At 39.3% G+C, this 22,184-nt stretch overlaps 1 protein-coding gene across 1 annotated transcript in view; it reads right to left on the minus strand.

Moving 5' to 3' along the window:
* KIAA0825 (KIAA0825 ortholog) overlaps positions 1-22,184 on the minus strand; it is a 235,677-nt gene that overhangs the window by 212,555 nt on the left and 938 nt on the right. Inside the window, exons 2-7 of the mRNA XM_088129998.1 lie at positions 21,764-21,937; positions 8,410-8,638; positions 6,906-6,974; positions 6,656-6,788; positions 5,685-5,853; positions 1,603-2,278 (exon numbers count right to left, since the gene is read on the minus strand). Of these exons, the coding sequence (XP_087986124.1) occupies positions 1,603-2,278; positions 5,685-5,853; positions 6,656-6,786 (976 nt within the window). The 5' untranslated portion in view covers positions 6,787-6,788; positions 6,906-6,974; positions 8,410-8,638; positions 21,764-21,937. The remainder of the gene's footprint in view (positions 1-1,602; positions 2,279-5,684; positions 5,854-6,655; positions 6,789-6,905; positions 6,975-8,409; positions 8,639-21,763; positions 21,938-22,184) is intronic.

The following is a 22,184-nucleotide window of genomic DNA, read 5'->3' on the forward strand; positions in this document are numbered from 1 at the left end:
CATTAATTGTTATAAATCCTTGCTCATATGTAAGTATGGTTTATAAGAATATACCTTATAACTGGCAGTACCCTCCCCATATTGCTTCAAAGAAGCAATTGAAGAATTACATGCAAAAGTCTAGTCACTTAAAATCTCACCTCCCCCAAAAAATCACATTGAGGTATTGTAAATTTTTCTGCCATCCAATTATAATTACATACAAAAAGAATTATATTTCTCACCTATTTTTCTCAGCTATATAAATTCACAAATCAAAGAATTATTGCAATTTAGTATAATATTAATAAAAATTACTTATAAAAATACATTTTAAAATGTTATTTTACTTTGATTTGTAATTTTTTTTTTTTTTTTTTGGAAAACAGAACCCATTTTTCCTTGTAAGGTTCCAGAAACATCACTTGCTGATTTGTTTATTTCATACATTAAAATTATTACAGATGATGTTCCCCAAGAGTACACATGGAAAACTTTTTCATTTATATGGTAACAGTCCCAACTGAATGTTCATTTAAAGTAATATTCTCCCATCTAAAAATAGCTGATGTGTTCTTTCTTTGTCTATGCATACACCTCAGCATACAGAGAGAGGAAATTTTGAACCTCCCTTCCCTGAGCTCCAATCTGTCTCCCCTGCCAGTCAGCAAGATGTGGGAGAACACATGATTGAAATGGAGAAAATAATATGTTGTATTATCTACCCCATTTGGACTGTCAACCAACTAACCAGTTATTTGGTGAGCTGGCAGATCCCAATTGTCCTGGGATAAGAAGATACTCAAACAGCATCCCTACTCATGCCATTTCCATTACCCAATTGTGGTGATAGAGATTGGAATTTGAAACAGCAGGACAGCAGTAAAAATAGAAATCTGAGATAAGACATATATGCAGCCCATGTTCTGGCTATACATATTCTCATATTGCACAATTAATAAGATAATATGGTAAAGGTTTATATTACTTTGGCAATTAAATAAGAAATGCTAATTACTTTAACAATACTGAGCAATTTCTCCAGGTTTCAGAAATAGATTTCTATTTTTATTTCAAATGCACACTACTCTTTCCAATTTACATATGCTCAAACAATAGGATGAATGTTGCAGTTTAAGATTAATATAATTAATATAAATAATTATATATTAAAATTTTAATTAATATGTTACTTTAATCTGGATCTAATTAGTGGGTAAAAAACAAAACAGGTTTCTTATTCACATAATGGCAATTAGAGAGTACAAAAATTAGACTTCTGTTGATCTATACCTATGACACTTATGCAGACAGTAAATATACTGTACCTAAAAGGAAAGTTAACTCCCCACCCCCCAACAAACTTACCTTTAAAATGGGAAGGTTGTCTCTGTTTTGTTAATGGAGGCAAGCAAGGTTATCTTGCTTACTATTCCTTGGGTTGGGGAGAACTATAATCCTAAATTCAGGACTGCTTTTCTTTAGGTATATATGGCAGTATATTATATAAAACCTGACATTTATTATATTCTTGCACTTTTGCTGAATCACGGTTAAAACTTGTATCACAAATTAAATGATAAAAGAAAGACAATTAATGAAGATAAAGAAAATGCCACTAACCCCCAACATGAACCATTCCTCTGCTTTTCTTTGAGTTCTTGCTTGTCTTTACAGCAGGTAATGTCTTTTCTTTAAATTGAAGCTCACAAAACATGTCAAGAAGAATAGCAATTTCTTCAGTGAAGGTATTCAAATAAGTTTCATTAATAAATTTCAATACTGAAGAAGAATCGGTAATTCCACTTAGTATATATAAATCTTCTTTTATCATTGCACTGAAGGCAGGAATTGAACTTTTATAATTATGAACAACCTTTTCAAAGTTCATTTCATCATTCTTATCCTGAACACATTTCTGCAAAAGATCTCTAACCAATTTATTCTGCATTTTTTGATACTTGACTAGAACTTCAGATTCAGGATAAAGAAAAAACAGTCGCTGGAGACACCGAGTTTTAAATTGCAGTTGATGTTGTAAAGTACCAGTTTTTGTTTCTTGATTAGTTTGTAATTGGTTTACTAAGAAGCGTCGAAGATGTAATCTTATATCATCCCAAATACAGTGAACGTCTACTGCTGTATCATCTTCAATACCATGAATGGAACTACTGGATATAAATTCAAAAGATGCTCCACTTGGAGTACGGGGAAATAAGACACCACACTGACTGGAGAGTTCAAGGAGAAACTGAAGAATTATTTCTTCCTGATTTAGTTCATTCTTCAATAAACTTTGCTATGAAAGGATAATTGATAGATGTTACATGTAAGGTATTAAGTTACATGTATATTTAAAGTAAATAAGATTTCTCTTCAAAATAAAGCTTCTTCATTATCTCTTAAGATCTAGAAAATATCTTTCCAATACATACATCTCATTTTTATTTTGCCAGTTCAAACAAGCTTTAAGTATGTATATTATATACATTCCATATTAAAAACTTCCAGGCTCTCTTTGATGGATATTTGTAAAAAAAAAAAACAAGTTCCCCTCATCTACTTAAATCAGCCCATCTGGTATGTTCTTTTCATGAGAACTTTGGGTTGTACCCCACTTTCATAAGGTAAGGGAAATGGAGGCCAGGAGGCACTGTTTTTCAGTCACTGCTCTGGCCTTATGAAATATCCTCCCCTTGGAACTAAGACTCGCACCATCCCTCTTAATGTTCTGAAAGCTGATTAAGATGGAACTTGTCCATAGAACATCGGATGACTAGTTGTCACTGTTTTTTAACTTCAACTAATACGCTGCATGTTTTATCTTGTATTTTGGTTATTTATTTTTTCATTATTATTATTCTATACTGTATTGCTTACAATTTTGACTTTAATAATGTTTACTGCGGACATTTTAATGAGTCATGTTTTACTGGATTACTGTAAACTGCCATGTCTTTTTGATCTGGCTGTATACAGATTAAATAAATAAGAAAAAACTAGACTGAAAAATTCCTAAATAAGTGTCAAGTCTTAAAAACTGTAAATAGATATATTATATAAATGCATCAAAATGTTCTGACATAGTATCCACACTCAATTGCACAGGTGTATAACACTGTCTTGATGCAAGTTTTTAAAAAACTGATTACCCTTCCAGAATTTTAAAGGTTTAAATACAATTGCTAAAGGTGAAGTTACAAAAAATAAAAATGCAAATACGCATTTAAAAATGTAAATTGTACTGTTTGAAAAGCTACAATGTCAGGTATACATGACTGTATTCTTAAATGTGATGGTATAATGATCACTCTCCCAGACAAGCCAACTTTGTCCCATTAATGACACAAAAGCTGCGAGAAAGTTAACATTTCATGTTCAGAGTGTAATTGCCATGAAAATTGGAAGAAAAATCTGAATTTGACTATTTAAATTATTATAACTATTTTCTACAACTAAAAGGTAATACTTTCTCATTTATTCTAATCACAGCATAGGTATTATTAGCAGACTAGTCATTTGCATGTGCATGTATAAAAACAAAAATTCCAACTTATAAAAATAACTGTAACTCATAAGAGTTAGAAAGAAACCTGAAGAAAATGAGATGATTTACCCAATTTATTTTGTTAGCAAACAATATTGGTCTTCTGACTATGAAAGCAAGAAGAGATATTCTAGAAATCAAAAATATGTTTGACTTATTTCCATGTGTTCACCTGGATCATAAAACTATTAGTTCATATACTGTATCTAGCCATCTAAATCAAATACATCAAGGAAAATAACATAAAAATAGATGCTACCATAATCTAAACATTGCCATTGTTTGAATAAAACCTGTGGAACAGCATCAGTTATCCACTGCTATTAAAATAATTCAGTTTTATTTTATGTACTGTGCTGCTTTTTAAAAAACATTTTCACCCAAATTTCTGGAAAATGTCTTATTCTACAACAGCTAAAATAGTACAACATTAACTAATATGCTACTATTAGTATTACACTAATATTACATGGACATATTTTCATGCTTGGAACAGATCTTCTGAAATCAATGAGACAACTGAACTGGCTCAGACCAGTTGATGCCCCAACTCACACTGGAGGTAACATGTTAAATCTGGTCTTTGTCTTGGGAAAGTGGTCACATGATCTGGAGTTGGGGGATATAATATTAGTCCCTTGTCATGGACAGATCCTGTTAGCCTTGGGGTTCTCTATGGCCACTCCCCATTGCTGGCAGGAAGGAATTATTTGGTCAGTCCATCCCAAGCACGTGATGGACTTGGTTAGGATTCCAGAAGGAAGGTTCTGAAGCTCTTCTGCCTGGCTCAACTGAGGCCTTAGTTGCTACTTGATTTGCAGAGGAATTTTGGGAGATGAAACAACACAAAAGATACCAGGAGCATTGGCTAAGAAAGACAAAGGGCAATTCCAGTCAGTGACAGGTAAGAACCTTTATTAGGAACTATCTTGTGGCAATAAGAGTGGTGAAACCTACTTACTTCTCTGCTCTTATTGTGTTTGCAGAACCCAGCCAACAGCCCTATTTCAGGTGACTCGGTCATACCTGGGTAGGAAAGAGCTGGGAAAGTCTCTGAAGGGTCTCTGTGAGAATTATTCTCAGCATGTGTCAAATAAAATTGCTTAGAGTTGGATTTTGGCTATCAGGTCTTACGGAATTGGCTGAGGCTAAATTATTTAGGGAGAGTTTGACCCCACTGGTCTTGAGGAAGTGGACAGGGCCCTTCTAGCTTTGAGCCCTGCCATCTGTGGTTTAGACCCATATCCTTCCTGGTTGATTAAGGCCCCCAGGGAGATATGTTGTTGAGTCCAGGCAGACATTAATGCCTTCTTGTGGGAGGGGATGATGCCACCTCCTTTGAAGAAATCGGTAATTCGATCTCTCCCCAAGAGGCCACTGCTGGATCCAACAGTTCTTGACAATTTTCATCCAGTCTCCAATCTTTCCTTGGAAGGGCCCTGGGAGAAATGGTTATCAGGACCCTTTTCAGTCCAGCTTCAGTCCAGGGTTTAATGCTGAGACAGCATTGGTTACCTTGTGGATGACCTGTCTCTGTCCTGGTCCTTCTTGATCTCTTGATGGCTTTATTGATGGATTAACTATGGTACACTTCTGAACCAGCTTAGAGGGTTGGGAATGAGGGATATTGTGCTTCATTGGTTCTCCTTTCTCTGAGGTCAGTTCTAGTCAGTGTTGAGGCAGGGGTGAAGTCTAGCCATAGGTCCCTGTTTTGCAGGGTGCCCCAGGCTCAACTCTGTTCCCCACTCCTATTTAACATTTACATGAAGCCATTGAGTCAGGTCATTTGTCCTTATGGGATTGAGTATCATGAGCATTATGTTCTTAACCAATTACAAATTTAGTCTTAACTAGAACAGATTAAAATATGGGCAGTCTGGATAAAAACAACTGATTGCATCAAACAGTGTTGATGTGCTCTCAGAACATAAAGTACTGAACTGAAAAATCCACATGACTCCAAAATCTGCCCCTTAAGGTTGAGAATCTTATAACCAAAGTGTCCAAAATTCCACAGTGCTTTGTAAAACACATAAAATACTGCAATTTTTAAATTCAATTGCATTTTATACTAGCAAATAGCAATTAAATTCCAAAACAAGGACAAGTGTAGAATGAAACTATTTTCTATCATAACATAAAATAGTAGGATTTTCACCAGTGTTTGGAGGAACTTGATTAATTCTCCTTGAGGGGTTGAAGAAAGTTTGGTTGAACTGAAATCATAGTTATTTAGCCAATGAAGATAACTGGTCGTGTCCTGTAGCAACTCATCAGAACAAGTTTCATTTAATTCAAGTTGTAGTTCCTTAAGACATTGATCCATGCTAAAACAAAAAGGAAAGTAAATATTTTCACTATTTTAATATATTATCTATTTTCTGCAGAATATCAACATTTTATGTCATCCTATGATATCATCACTTAATTTGTCAAAAAACAAAACTAATATCACTGCCTTATAATTTTCAAAACAACTAGCTATATTTGTGTAAGCTAATCATTCAAACCTGAGCCCTCCTAGATGCCTGGACTTCAACTCCCAGAATTCAGTATGGCCATTTTGGGGGGGAAACTGATGTAAGCAATGTTTGTGCATCCTAGGAGTATCATGTGGAAATATTTGCATAGAAAGGTAGCATGGATTACAACAGCATCACCATATTACTACCTTACCCAGGGCTGATTTCATGCCAGAGGCTCAGAAAATGCAGTGCCTATATTCCAAATAAATAAACAGTTAATTACCATGTTTGTATAAGCCTACCTTATTGGTCTGTGACATCTGTGCTAATCTGTCATGCTTCAGAAACTACTCTAGCTTGAATCAAAGAGGCTATGCATGCACAGTTTTGCAGAGTTAGCCAGGAGTAGCTTCTAAAGCAGCCATGTGAGCCTTACAAAAATCTGGTTGTTCTAACAATTTGAAAAGAGATGCATCATTTGTGTTCCCACATGTTACAAAGAACCTTTCTGAAATGCTCTGTAGAGCTCATAAACAAATAAGCAACACTTCAGTAGCTAGACTACATACTGATAGATGAATTATACAAATACAATAATTAGAAACCACTCAGAGAACTCTTGTCACTAGGTTACATACAATATTGAAAAAATAAAATAGCTTACCCTGAAGCATTTTTCTTTATTTTCTCATCAATGTCACCAAGTATCTGTTGAAACTCCAGATTTCCAGGAAATATGTTTAACAAACAATCCAAGTTCAAAGAATCAAGAGAAAAATCACATCCCTGCTCCATTTCTAAATTCCAGACAATAAAAATAGAAAATAAATAAAATGTCCACCTCCCTTTGATTGCTGATATAGATATAAAAACTTGATTGCAAAATTGCTAACAAGTAAAAAACATGGAAATACCTTCATTAGGCTTCTCTTTCCCTTGGTGGTTTGGGTTTTTGTTTTTTTGGCAGCAACTTTTCCACCTGTCTACAGATAGGAAAAACAGGCTACTTACCCCTAACTCCAGATTTTTTTAGCAGTCACATGTGAATTTACACAACTGGGTTCTGCATCTCTGCAGATTCCTCATTCAGCATCTTACAGAGCTGAGCTTTTGGGCAGAAGCATGTTTTTCTGATTATAGACCACAAGCACAAAGAACATAACTGCAGCTGGTGTTCTTACTAATCCCAACAAATATAGAGAACTTTTGGAACTTTCCAAAGAAAAAGTACAGTACTTGGCAGAAAACAACTTCCATGTTTCTACGGCCACTTGGAGAACTACTGTTACAGATAAGTGACCAGTATTTTCATGGTTGCTATGATTCACATATATTATTGAGTTGTAAATTTAATTGCCTGAAGAGACAGGTACTAAATGATATGAGGAAGGAAAGCATGATGTTGTCAAATTTAGCATCAATTATATAGATGTTGCCATTTATAAGACATAAGCCTGAGATGTGAAGCTGCCATGTTGCAGATAGTATATGGTAGACCAAATGACAAATGACACTGAATCTTGGGCTATTAGCGATTCCCATAAAGGTATTTAATAAACCTCATCCTTTGGGATTGAATATTTAACCATAAAGAACATATTTATGTCTAAAGAATGCACACTGTAATTTGAATTAAAGTGAGAAGCAGATGATAATGGAAAGCAAAGGAGAAAAACATATCATACCAAACTTCTATCAATATTCAATACAAGAGACAATGAACAGGTGCGGTAGGAAAAAAAAACCACTAATGTGTGAGAGCTGCTGATTGTATTAACTATACTTAATTAGATAGGCCAATAGCCAATAAAGTAACCTGGCAATATATCTTCTTTCAAGAGATCAGCCTTACTGGGTGAAAGAGGAAAATAATGTGCTTGAAAGGTAGCAGCTAATAATCCACAATATTAAGGCAGCTGTGCCAATGACCAAACATTCCATAAGTACTAGCACTGAAACCCTTTAACCAAGCCACTGTTGGTGATCTGTGGAGAACTAATTTCACATTTACCTTGCATATCATACTGCTTGACAACCAACTGCCCAGCTAGTTGGATGAAAATACATGTCAGAAGTAAATGCTAACAAAGGCAAATATTTAAAACAGTGTTATAACAGAAGTAAATTCCTTCTTAGCCCATCATGTTGCAGTTCAGAAACTTCCATAACAAAAGTGCAAATGCAGAAGTAAACATTCTGAGAGAAATAAGAAAAAAGACAAGAATATGTGAAAAGAATTTTAAAAAAATTAAGAGGATGAAGCCTAGTAGTAGTAGAAGTTGCAGCTAGTAACTTCTAAAACCCACAGTAGTGATTATAGGATTTACTTCAATACAAAACATCAGATATTAAGATTTCTCTCAGTAAATTGAACATTCGTGTTTATCTGTGTTACTGCTTTTCAGAACAATAACTTACCTGAATTAAAAAGAAGATCTGCAGTGAGCACAACACGCTTTGAGTTGGGTGCCAGTCAAGTGGAGGAATACAAGTACAAATTAACAAGCATATCCCAGGTACTGAAAGCACCGAAGTCACACATCCAGAGGCTTCCTGATCTGTCAAGTCACTCCAATGCCACGGGAAGTCAAATGTATCTACCGTTTGCAGAGATGTCTATAGTGATGATTGATATTTAGATCTTTCACTGGAATGAAGAATTGGTCAGATTGACTGATAATTATTTCTGTATCTTGAGAACAACATTGAAATGTTTTAATTTGTAAGAGGCGTTACATATTGTTTTGTTTAATATTTTATTTAAAGGAGGTAAAGCCACCAGTTACTGTAGGTGGTAATCTCCATTTCTGACTTGGCTCCCTTTGCTAGGTAGCCAGATCACTGAGGTTTCTTCAAAATGCTGATAATAAACACTATGTCTGTCTGTAATAAGACTACATACATACATTCACATACTAGTGAATGAACAGGCAGACTGGGGGTGTATTACTGAGACCTGACTGAGTGAAGGCAATGTTACCCTCTTAGAAATCTGCCTGCCTGGGTTTCGAATCCGTTTGCAACCTCAATTCCAGGGCTTGGGGTGGGGTAGGGTAATAACATTCATCCTTAAAGGCACCATATCTATAACCAAGGTCCTGTTCTGTAGATTCCCAAGTGTCACAAGTAGAAGTTGTATTAGTTTACCAGCGGCCCTGCTACCCAGTGGAATCCCTTTCTGAGCTCTTGGATGTGGTCTTGGGACTGCTGTTGGAAACTCCCTGTCTTTTGGTATTCAACCTTTATACTTAGAATTCATGGACTCAAAGGTCTTGTCTCAAGTAATTTTAAGCCCAGCCCATATAGGCAGACATATGTTAGATATTGTTTGCAATTGTGGAATTGGATAAGGGGGAAACTGTCACCGCTCATTTGCTGTAGACAGAACATTATCTTGTCTAGATCAGATGGATGAGTCCTTTGGAGTTGAGCGGCTATAACAAATTTAAATAATTATATAAAAATAAACAAACCACAATTTGTCCAGAAAGCAATGATATAATCACACCTGTATTTTGGGCCCTACACTGGCTCCTCAATAGTTTCCAGGTACAATTTAAAGTGCTGGTTTTAATCTACAAAGCCCTTCATGTCTTGGCACCTTGGTATCTCCAGGACCACATTCCCTAGCCAGAAATGACCTACCAACAAGATCATCACAGAGAAACTGCTGCTGATGTCTCAGTTCAGAGATTTGGGGGGGGGGGGGATTGCCAGAGGTGTTGTTTTCTGTTGCAGTACTGATCCTCTGAAATAGCCTCTTCACTGAGAGTAGGCTTGCCCCCTGACAACATTCAGGAAACAACTAAAGATGGAACTCTTCCACAGGCTTTCCTCTAGTACATGGACACCATGAGGTTTTTGGTTATTGTTTCATGTATTAAATGTTTTAAGTATTCTATCTTTAAAACTATCATGGATGTTTTCATATTGTACTTGAGTCCTATTACAATGGATATTTTATTGTTCCTTACGGTGGATGTTTCATGTTTTTGCTGTAAACCGCCATGAGTCAATTTGTTGAAATCAAGAGCATATAAGTTTAATAAATCAATCAATAAGCAAACAGGAAGGAAGAAGGATCCTTCTACAGAGCAGGAGTGGAGCAGAGGGAAGACATTTTCCCTCAACTTCTCAGAAAGCAAACTACTTTAGGGTGATTAGTCACAGGGGTGGGCCAACTGGAAGCAATTTAGTCCTTGAATAATCAGACTTAGACCTCCACCTTCCTCTTAAATGCTCCAATTGTATATGAACTAGTCACAAAGTTATCATTGTAATAAATGGAAAACCAGACTTGTGTTTACAAAAGGAAATTATGTCAGAGCAAGGAAGGTGATGGAATGGGAAAAACCACATGGATTAACTTTAAAGAGGCTATCACTTTATTGGGTATGGTTCCATAAACTGATAATGCAATGGCAGGGGCTAAGAAAACTGATAACCTAGTAAGCAAATGTATAAAATTAAGAGTGGCTAAAGACAAAAAAGCTATAAACTACAATATTCCCTATATACAGCATGCACAGCAACATTATACCAATGGCCAGAAATACCTTTCTAGTACTATTAAAAATAAAAGTATAACACATGAATATTCAAAATATAAATAATCAGAACTAACCCTTACTCAACATAGGCTAAAAATTGAGAACATATACGAATAACTTCTTAAGCAGCACTTCAATATTATGGTTTAGTTACAAGGTAACAAAACATAGAGATCAAAAGTTTATCCAAGGCTTATCATTTAACATATTTCTTATGTGAAAAGCCATTTTGTGAACATAGCAATTTAATTTCAATGTATGGAATTATTGTAAGATTTCTGTATCACGTTTGCTTAAATTAATTGTCAAAACATTGTATTTGCTTCTCTTAGGCTCACATGACTTATTCTGCTTTTGGGAATATAAATCTGAGTTTCTGAACATACCATTTCAAAATACTTTATTTTAAAATCTATATACTACTATAACTCTCATTGTGTTTATCTGTTTGTCTGTTTGTACCCTCAAGTTAGCCCAAATGGTGCATTATACCACAACAATTTTTGAATCAAGATAACTAAAATCCACTAACTTAAAGAATGTGTAAAAAATCTGGGACCCATTACTCCTGTAAATTGAAATTTCCACCATGTTCAGACCAGTTTTATTTGCAAAGTTGTGGCCACTGCAGGGTCCCTGTGGTCACATGATCATGATTTCCAATGCTCCCTGCCTGCTTCCCACAAGCAAAATCAATGGGGAAGCCAGAAGGAAGTCGGAAGTCACTCCTGCTCCCACTGCTTTTTTGCATGCCCATGGTCATTCTGTTTATCTGTTTAGGTAAGTAAATATTGACTTATTATTGAAGTTAGTTTGCCACTACAATTATTCTTCTATTTATGATATATACTCTTCTTAGATGATCACAGGACTGTCCAGCATTGGGGTATAAATAATATGGTCAGCCTAAAATTTAATGTTCATTCTGGTCACATCAGACTGCACTATTTTCTCTCAAAGGATGACCCTATGGGTCACAGGGTTGTCTAGTAATCAATAAATATTATCCAATACTTTCCCCATAACCTGCATGTACTGTACATATTCAGGAATTCCTCAAGCAAATTTTTATGTAACCGTAACTCATGCTCATAGAAATAAGGAATTTTTATCTGGAACTCTTAAGTTCAACTTTAAATAATATTAACTTGTATAATCTCTGCTTTAAATATAATTTTAGTCCTCCTAATTTTTCCTCTAGAAGCTACTTCAATTTTATCTTTTTCTGGATTTTATTTTCTGAAATTCTCAACTGCCCAAAAACTGTCAGCAAGACAGATTGGTATAAGAGAAAGGAGCCAAGATTTGCTACCAAAGTTAATTTAGACAAGAATTCGCAGTGGAACAGTAGATTACCAAAGACAGAGGCTATAGTAGAATGTTATAATGAAGTCTGTCACTGTAGCAGATAACCTGGACAGATGGGAACTGTGCAGTTTCACAATTTAGTCTAGAGTTTCAAACCACCAACTATCTAGGACGAGAGACAATATTTCCAAAACATTCTTTGAGCGGTCCAAAGATTTTAGGACATAAGAAATACATCTAATATGATTTAAAACCTGAAGCCATTATATTTACATATTAAATATAGGATATTCCCCTGATGCCCTGTCCCATCAACTAAATTTCATGTGAGAAAAAGCTGGTTCCATGTACTACAGCCTGAGAACTTTGCAGCTGTTCTGGGATCTAACTCTTTAGCTGAACAGATTCAGGCCCAACAGACTAAATGATTCATTTATGCAAGCCCAAATAAAGGAGTTGGACAGCCCTGGTCAACTCTCTGTTTGGAGACACTATACAGTAATACCTCGGTTCACGAATGCTTCTGTTCACGAACAATTCGGTTCACAAACAGCACTGTTCGCAAAATTTTGCTTCCGTTCGCGAACTCCACATCAGGTGACGAACACAACCCGCAGCCATCTTCCCTGCTCTGACACGTGGTCGTGGCTTCTTGTAGGCGAGGGGGACTCTCCCTCCAAATAATAACCACCTCCCCACCCGCCTTCCTGTCCTCCACGCCAGAAGTCACCTCAAGCAAGGTTAGTGTTCTCTCTCTTCATACTGTCCTGTACTGTACTGTACTTTGTTTCATATTTTTGTGGTTTAAAAAAAAATACATATGGTTCAGAACGGATTAACCTTATTTACATTGAACCTTATGGGAAAATTTGATTCGGTTGGCAACCAAAATTGGTTGGTGACCACATTCGTAGGGGTCAGAATGGATTAACCTTATTTACATTGAATCTTATGGGGAAATTTGATTCGGTTTGCGACCAATTCGGTTCGCGACCAGAATCGTGGAACTTATTAAGTTCGTGAACCGAGGTACCACTGTAGTCTGCACAATGGTGTTCTATACCATGTAGGTCGAGTATACAGACCTCTGCGTTTTGTACGAACAGAGATCCTACACTTATGCCTCAACTCTGCTGCAGCTGGATCCTTAGGTTTGTTTAAAACTCATCAGATCACCCGTGATTTTTGGTGGCCCCAGATAAAAGTGGAGATTCACCAGTACATGAATGCCCTGTATGCCACCAAGCAAAGGACATTCTGGCAAACCAGCAAGTCTGTTCATGCCTCTTCCAGTGTCTTCAGGCCCATTGAAAGCTGTTTCTTTGGATTTCCTCACCTATCTACCACTATCAAAAGGAGACACAACCATCAAAAGGAAATATAACCATACTCATAGTAGTAAACTTATTCTCCAAAATGAGTCACTTCATCTCATGCCATAAATTACCCATAGCCAAAAACACAGCCTGGCTCTTTTTCCTGAATGTCTTCCAGTTAGATGGACTGCCAGACTACTTGCTCTTATATCTGCTCTTAGATTTTATGAAAACATTACTGTTTTGCAGGATTTTATGAAAATGTTAATCACAAGTTAAGACTCTAAATGTGTCCACTGGCCCAAAAAAGTGCCTATATCTTTTGGAGCCTTATATTCATATCTATTCTTATTCAGCCATGAAGCCCACTGACTAATCATAGGCAACCCATTTATTATGTCTGCATGTGTCAAAGAAATATACTATATCTTTAATTCTACATTGTTTTAAAGTCTATACACATTCAATAGTAGAAGCCATGATTTGTTTTCAATCATCAAATGCCTTATTCCTGGTTTACTGAATCTCACTTGCTTATAGAACAGCTTGGTATTACATCTAAACATAGATCTATGGCTTACTTCTTGTTTGTCTCTATGCTTTGTTCAACTGCCTGCCAAGAAATAAAGCCAAGAGTCAAGAGCAGATAGAAAATAGTGTCACTCCTAAGATTCATTTACTCTGACTAGAACTTTTCCAGAACCAGCTCTTTGGCCATGTTTTCTCTGGCAACAAGAAATGTTCAACTGACCTGACCTCTCTCAAGGCTGAATACAGTGGTACCTCGGGTTATGAATTTAATCCGTTCCATGACTCTGGTCACAACCCGATTTGTTCGCAACCCGAAGCAAATTTTCCCATAAGGTTCAATGTAATTACCGTTAATCTGTTCCGGCGTCCGCGGACCATGCATCAAGGGCAGAAAAACGGTGCGGACCATGCAGCAGAGCGGAAAAATGGCCGCGGACCGCGCGGCAGGGCGGAAAAACGGCTGCGGACCACGTGGCACGGGCAGAAAAATGGCCGCAGACCACGTGGCACGGGCAGAAAAAGGCCGCGGACCATGTGGCACGGGCAGAAAATGGCCGCGGACCACGTGGCACGGGCGGAAAATGGCCGCGGATCCGGTTCGTACCCCAAGTTCGCAAACCGAGGTAAATTTTTGCGGCTGGAGCTGGTCACAACCTGAAAAGTTCGTAAGCAGAGGCGTTCGTAACCCGAGGTACCACTGTAGCTAGCTTTGCAAATACCAAAAAAGCAAAACATGAATTAAAGGAACTATAAAAGGAATAATAGTTTCATTACACAAACACACAGTTAAAGCACCACTTCAGGATAGCATACCTTGAGCTTTACAAATCCAAAAAAGATTATACTGTAAATGGCCTGCAATTTGTAGAGAAGTGGTTTTAATTTAGAAGATTACTCTTCTCTTGCTAATAGTTCCCAAAGCGACTCCTAGAAAACTGTTAAACCTGCAATACTAGTAAAAATAATAAGGATTTTTCCTCTCTGCAAAAGAGTCATGAGCCAGCACCAAAGGAAAGAGAGATCAGAACACTATTTTCTGAAAATGGGAGGAATGTGTCCATATTTCATTAGATACCTGGCATACCAAGATGAAAAGGGGACAAGAAGCAGACTCTGGAGGAATGAGGATACCAACTGGAAAAATAAACATTTAAGTAGCAGCTTGTAAATTAGCATTTAGCAAGGCAGTTTAGCCCAGCAATCAGTAGATTATAAAAGACCTGAAACAAAAGTTTCAAGAGGAGCCTCTCTGTCTAGATGGAGAAATTCCATGTTCTTGGACTGTGTGCTTGGCCAGCTCTAGGTCCTAAGAGCTTCATGAGTGAACAGAAGCATGAGTGAAAGTGTGGGAGGCAGACATTCTAGAGCAATAAAACTTAGTTATGTTTGGAACTTTGTATGCTTGTAACTTGTTAAAAAATCCTAGCTGCTCCTCTAACTGGTACCTAGGAATTCTAAGGTGCCCAGTATTGTGTGGATACGATTTCCAAAATGGAATCCTCCCCCCCCAACTTTACGAAAATTAGCTTCCTTCAAGATGCACAGTCACAGCCACTTGTGAGCTGTTGACCAAAGCAGGTGGAGGATCCTACCTGAGAACATCTTAACAGTGATCTTTAATGGTCCATCTTATGTAAGCCAGTTTTCATTTTGTTATTTACCCATGACACCACCTGGATATCTCTTAGTTGCAGATTAGTGGAAGATGTACTGCAGCTTCAGAGGGGTCTGGAAAAAATGGATTATCTGGACCCTTTTGGATGATGTTTCAGGCCAGGGCCAAGATAGCACTGATTGGACTTGTTGGTGGCCTCTGGTGCAGCCAGAACAGAGATGGTGCAACTATTCTGGCTCTCTTTGATCTTTCAGTGGCCTTCAATACCATTGATCATGGTCACCTTTTGTAATAACTGTGGGGACTGGGAGTGAGAAACACAGTGTTGTAGTAGCTCCCCTCCTTTCTCCGTGGCCTGTTCCAGTTGTTATTGACCGAAAAGGGAGAGACTAAGATTGGACCTCCTGATTTGTAGGTGCATAGGACTCAGTGCTTTTCCCCTCCTGTTTAAAGTCTACATGAAGCTGATGGGTGAGGTCATCTATCAGCATGGAGCCAGGTATAAGTATGCTGATGACATTCAACTGTCTATCTCTATCTGCAGCTGACCAAGTGATACTGTCAAGGTCCTGTCCCACTGCCTGGAGAGTATAGAAGTCTGAATGGGGAGGAACAGATTAAGATCAACCCTACGAAGACTAAGTGGCTATGGATGCATGGACCATCTGGACATGGGGACTCTCCATATTTAATTCTAAAAAGGATTCACTTCACCAGATGGAACTGGTGCACAATTTGAGGATCTTCCTGGACTTCTAGCTCCTGCTTGAAGAGCAGGTGGCAGCTGTGGCCAGGAAGACTTTCACATACATTGTGTCTTGTGAGCCAGTTGTACCTGTTTCTGGACCAGGAGGCCCTTCTCGGTGTCACTCAGGTCTTGGTCACTACATGTATTACCACATGTATTGTGTTCTACATGGAGCTGTTCTTGAAAACCACTTGGAAGCTTCAGTTGGTCCAAAAAGCAGTGATGTTAACAGTTACTGGCATGCCATATTATGTTCATGTATCCCATCTGCTACATGAGCTACACTGGCTACCAATAGGCTTCTGGGTGCAATTCAAGGTGCTAGTGATGATGATGCTATCCATTCAATTGTGTCCAATTCTCACCAATTCTATGGACCAGTTCTCTCCACGTTTTCTGATCTTGTATAGCTTCTTTTAGTTTATTCTCTGGCTGGTATCGGCTTTGATGGTGTCTAACCACCATGTTTTTTGGCGACCTCATTTCCTTTTACCACTGACCATTCCAAGCATGGTGTAGGGCCATTCACCTGACATAGGGCCTAGTTACTGTGGAACTGCCTCTCTCCCATTAATTAGGCATATCCGACAGTGTCAGCATGCTCCAGATCATATCTATTAAGCAATGTCATCTCATGGGGCATGCCTCCTCTGTCACAATGCCTGCCCTCTGTAAAAACAATTCCCCCGAGTCAAATAGCCATGATCCTACTCTTTAAATGTCCCTTGAAGACCAAGCTCGTTCTTCAGGCTTTGTGCTAGGATATAGCGTCTGCAGAGTGCCGCCCAGCGGTCCTGTTTGGGATCACCAGGTCCCTCCTTGGTAAGGGGGATGTGGTGGTTCATTTGCAGGGCCGCATGGAGGAATTTGCAGAGCACCTGCAGGATAAAATCGCTCAGATTCATTCCAAGTTGGACCCCAAGCGTGGTGCAGGGTCTGGGGAGATATCAGGGGATCGTTCTTGCCTAGTTATCTGGGAATGGTTTGATCCTGTCGTTCCTGAGGAAGTGGACAGGATCCTCTGGACTGTGAGGGCCACCACTTGTCATCTGGACCCATGCCCCTCCTGGCTGGTGAAAGCAGCAGACCCATGTGGTTGGATCCAGGCGATGGTTAATGCATCCTTGCAGGAGGAAGTGTTTCCAGCACCCTTTAAAGAGGCGTTGGTGCACCCCCTCCTCAAGAAGCCCTCCCTGGATCCTACTGTACTGGACAACTTTCATCCAGTCTCCCACCTCCCCTTCTTGGGGAAGGTGGTTGAGAAGGTGGTGGCTTCGCAGCTCCAAAGGGTCCTGGAGGAAACGGATTATCTGGAGCCTTATCAGTCAGGTTTCAGGCCTGGCTATGGAACGGAAACTGCATTGGTCGCACTTATGGATAATCTCTGGCGGGAGTGGGATGGTGGTAGTGCGACCATCCTTGCTCTCCTTGATCTCTCAGCGGCGTTTGATACCATCGACCATGGTATCCTATTGGGATGGCTCAGGGATATGGGGGTGGGTGGCACAGTTTTGTGCTGGTTCTCCTTTCTCCGGGGCCAATCCCAATTGGTGGTGATAGGGAGCGAGAGGTCCCATCCTCGGCCCCTCCTTTGTGGGGTGCCGCAGGGTTCGGTTCTTTCTCCACTCCTTTTCAACATCTATATGAAACCGCTGGGTGAGATCATCTGTCATCATGGGATGAGGTATCATCAGTATGTTGATGATACTCAATCATATATCTCCATCCCTGGTGAGGTAAGTGATGCCGTGACCGCCCTCTCGCGGTGCCTGGAGGCAGTGAGGGTCTGGATGGGGAACAACAGGCTCCAGCTGAACCCTGGCAAGACGGAGTGGCTGTGGGTCAATGGCTCCTCTGTATCCGGGACGTCGTCATCGTTGGGTTTGGATGGGGTGGCACTGCCCCAGACAGACCAGTGTGTAATTTGGGGGTCCTCCTGGACTCACAGCTCCTGCTCGAAGAGCAGGTGGCAGCCATGGCCAGGAGGGCTTTTGCAGTGTGTAATTTGGGGGTCCTCCTGGACTCACGGCTCCTGCTCGAAGAGCAGGTGGCAGCCATGGCCAGGAGGGCTTTTGCACAGCTTCGGGTTGTGCACCAGTTACGCTCTTTCCTGGATCGGGATGCCCTGCGAACAGTCACTCATGCCCTTGTTGTCTTCCAGATAAACTACTGCAATGCGCTCTACATGGGGCTACCCTTGAAGAGTATCCAGAAGCTTCAGCTGGTCCAGAATGTGGCCGCACGAGCAATTTTTGGGGCCCAAAGAAGGACCCATATAACACCTTTGCTCCGTGAGCTGCATTGGGTGCCAGTTTGCTTTCGGATCCAATTCAAGGTGTTGGTTATCACCTTTAAAGCCTTACATGGCATGGGGCCAGGTTACCTGAAGGACCGCCTTGCCCCCACGATTTCAACCCGTCCCACCCAATCTCACAGAGAGGACATGCTCCGGATCCCCGCAGTGAAAGAATTTCGATTAGCGGGGTCCAGAAGGCGGGTCTTCTCTGCTGTAGCCCCCGCCCTTTGGAACATCTTGCCCCCAGAGGTGAGACAGGCCCCCTCACTCCAGGCCTTTCAGAGGGATTTGAAGACCTGGCTCTGCCATCTGGCCTGGGGCGGGGAGGGAGGATATCAGAAATGGGGTTAGCTGGCCCCTTAGCGGCCTGGTGCGGCCTCTACCGGCCTCTTGGACTTTTTAGCCTTTTTATCTTTGTAAGTCTGGTTTTTATAACTTTTCATTATGTATTTTTGATTTTATTTATTTATTTATTTATTTATTCGGCTTGTATGCCGCCCATCTCCCCCATGGGTGACTCTGGGCGGCTCACAATAAAAATGAAGAAATACAATTCTCTCCAAGATGGCTAAAAACTATAAATAATTTAAAAACATATTAAAAATACCGTAAAAAACCTCCTCTAATTTTGGCCCTATAAAAATCTGTAAGATGCGGGGGGGGGGGCAACCCATCATCCCACCAGCCATCTCCACAGGTGCGGACCCCCCAAATTTTAGTTTGTTGTTAGCCGCCCAGAGTCCCCCGTTGTGGGGAGATGGGCGGGGACAAGTCTATTAAATAAATAAATAAAATAAATATAGGCTCCCTCTGTTAGGGGTTTCACAAGTTTTTAATGGATGTTTGTTCCACTGGGATGACGATTTTCCTTTTGTGTTCTGTTTGATATTTTACATCTTTGTTTTTAATTCTGTATACTACACAGAGTCATTGAAGAGTTGGGTGGCTTTTGAAATGTGTAATTATAAAAAATAGCCACTATCCAAAAGCACAACAAAGACATGTCTCCCACTCCCCAAAGTTAGTCACATTCTGTTTTCTAAAGAGTAACTGAACCTATCTAGGGAATACTCATTTCCCATTTCAGAGGTAGCTTGAAAGAACACACAGAAGTACTTCGTGCTCTACTTTACATCTATCCTCATGTTTCTGGGTCCCACAGATCGAATGCTGAGCATTAAACCAACAAAGTGTAGTGGGTATCCTGATCAGACTATTTTAAAAAAGGGTCATTAGAGATTTCTTTTATAGCTGTGCTATTACATCAGAAGGGGATGAGTGATTTGAAACAGTTAAAGCACACACCAGTGTAGTGCAGATATATAACCAGCTTATGGAATATAAAGATTAGAAAGAACAAAAGAAGAAAGGCAAGCATTGTGTTTGAATGATACAATTATGTAATGACGTTCTCTCCGAGATCTTAAAAGACTCCACCCTGCTGGTGTTTCGAAGGGCCTTGAAGGCTTGGCTCCTTGCCCAGGCCTTTGGTGGGGATGACTGAAGCTTCGTTTTAGACTGGGTTGTTCCCCTTTGTCCCCATCCAGTTTTATCATTCTGCCATCTTTACCCTTCTTTTTGTCTCTTGTTTTTTTCTTGTTTTTAATGTTTTATTTATTATTTATTAAATCAATTTATATAGCTGCCCATCTCACCACAGGTGACTCTGGGTGGCATACACAAAGCAAAAAACAGTAAAATACATTAAAAATATATAAAACAAAATAAAACAGAGAATAAAAGGAAGTTAAAAATAAGGGACCCATCTCACTAATTCCCCCATGCCCTGGAGTCCCCAGGGCTGCTGGCATAACCAAGTCTTAAGGGACCTAATTGTTTTAAACAATTTGTAAACCACCCAGAGGTTGATGGGAGTCGGGCGGCATATAAATTTATTATTATTGTTGGTCATACAGTCAGCCAGATGTTTAGACTAGATCTGGCATTTTATCTACCTATCAAGTCCTTCTCAACGACCTGGGATAGATATCATCATCATCATCATCATCATCATCATCATCATCATCACACTGGTGATCAATTCCATTCAGTAAGTTTATAAAAGTAATGGAAGATAAATGCAAATTGTAGGGAGAGAGGATTTTATAGGTTAATTTTGGCCTGGAAGAAAGGAAGAAAACCATATTCTTAGTCTTTTTCTACCATAAATACAATGAAATTATGTCAAGAAGCTCTTCTTTACCAAAGAAGACATGCCAAAAGCATGAATCTGTTTTGCCTCAGTATAATTTTTAAAAAGCATAAAGGATCCCTTTGTCAACTCCTTCCTTAAACCTATTTTCTTTATTTTACCTTTTCAGTCCCTTTCAGATTTTGCAGCTAAGTTTACATAAGATGCTGGAGAAAACTGCCAGTAACCAATTGTGAACCATTTGATATAAGCTAAGTACCAAATATAGAACACCTATATAATGGCAGAAGAATTGGGAAAAAGGGACAAGATTATTCCATAGAAAGAGAAGTTGGGTAAAGAATCAACTACAGAAACAGGCCGAGACAGGAGAAAAGGTGGTGTTGTGCTGCATCCCTAAGGGCAGGTCTGTACTTATGCTTGGTCTATGGCCGGCATAGGTCACCCACTGCTTCTTCCTCCCCCAACTTCCAGCCATTGCAAATATACCCTGTGCTGTGTTTTCCAACTTCAATTCAAAACTGCCATTTTTCAATCCCAGCTGTGTTAAGCCCTTCAGAGCAGATGGTCTCCAGCACTTTATTCCGATCTAGTGGCAGCCCCAGCCACAATTGGCTGCAGTACCTGGCACAACCCTCCCGTTTAGCAGCTGGTCACTACCCTGTGCAGCTATTTCAACTTGGGCTGCTGCTTTATTCTATGCATTAAAAAAGAAAAAATCTTGCAGTTGATCCAACAATGGCTCATTAAATCAATGAACTATCCTCACCCATAGAAGCTCATGCTCCATTTAACCCCTATTTCTCTCAATGGGCACCCTTTCGGTTTCTCTCCAGATTAGATGAAGCATGCTCCTATTGCTTTCCCATCCTCAGTCCAGAGTACTGCAAAGCTTCCCTTCTCTCTCTTTTTTTCTTAAAAAAAAAAACAAAATTTACAACTGGGTACATTGTTACTATGTTTCCATATATCAGTTCTTCCTTTCTGCAGAGGAACCTTAGAATGAAAGAACAACCTGTTGCTTTATTGTAGCATCAGAGCAATAAGGGTACCTTAATAGGACAAAAGAAAAAGAAAGGGTCTGTTTTAGTGTCAAAGGAGATAATGTGGGAACAGAGTGTGAAAATATCCATGCATACAAACATTTGGGAAAGCAAAGGAAAGGCATGGGGATTAGTGAGGAGGGAACAGTTCCTAAAAGGAAAAGGCAGGCACTGGCAGACCAATCTACAAAGAAGCCAGCAAGTGAGGCTTACCTTTTCTGCATAGAAGAGGAGAAGCAGCAGTGATAAAGAAGCCAGATATGAAACCATGTTAGAACCGTAGCAATGCAGAAGTGACTGGCACATCAGATCCGGCCAGGGGTGGGGGTGGGGAAGGGAGGAGAAGTAGACTTCTTCTGTGCTTTCTTGGCCACATATGAGGTTTTTCTTTGGAAATATAAAAAAACTATGGTTAACGTGAACCATTCTACAGTGCTATTCAACAGGTCATTGAGATATTTGTGAATGTGAGAAAGCTTACCTTTGTTGATTCAAGTAAAATGTACAATGAACAGACTCAAATTATGGAATTTTGTGCAAATGTGGAATTAAAACTTGGTTGCTGAAATGCTAAGGGAAGTACCTGATGGAAGTAAAGCATGCATGAGAATAAACACAAAGTTTAATGGATGGT

This window comes from Python bivittatus, unplaced genomic scaffold, assembly GCF_059951505.1.
Source record: "Python bivittatus isolate LINGU-HERP-01145 unplaced genomic scaffold, Pbiv_v1 ctg000850_np1212, whole genome shotgun sequence".
Classification (NCBI taxonomy): Eukaryota; Metazoa; Chordata; class Lepidosauria; order Squamata; family Pythonidae; genus Python; species Python bivittatus.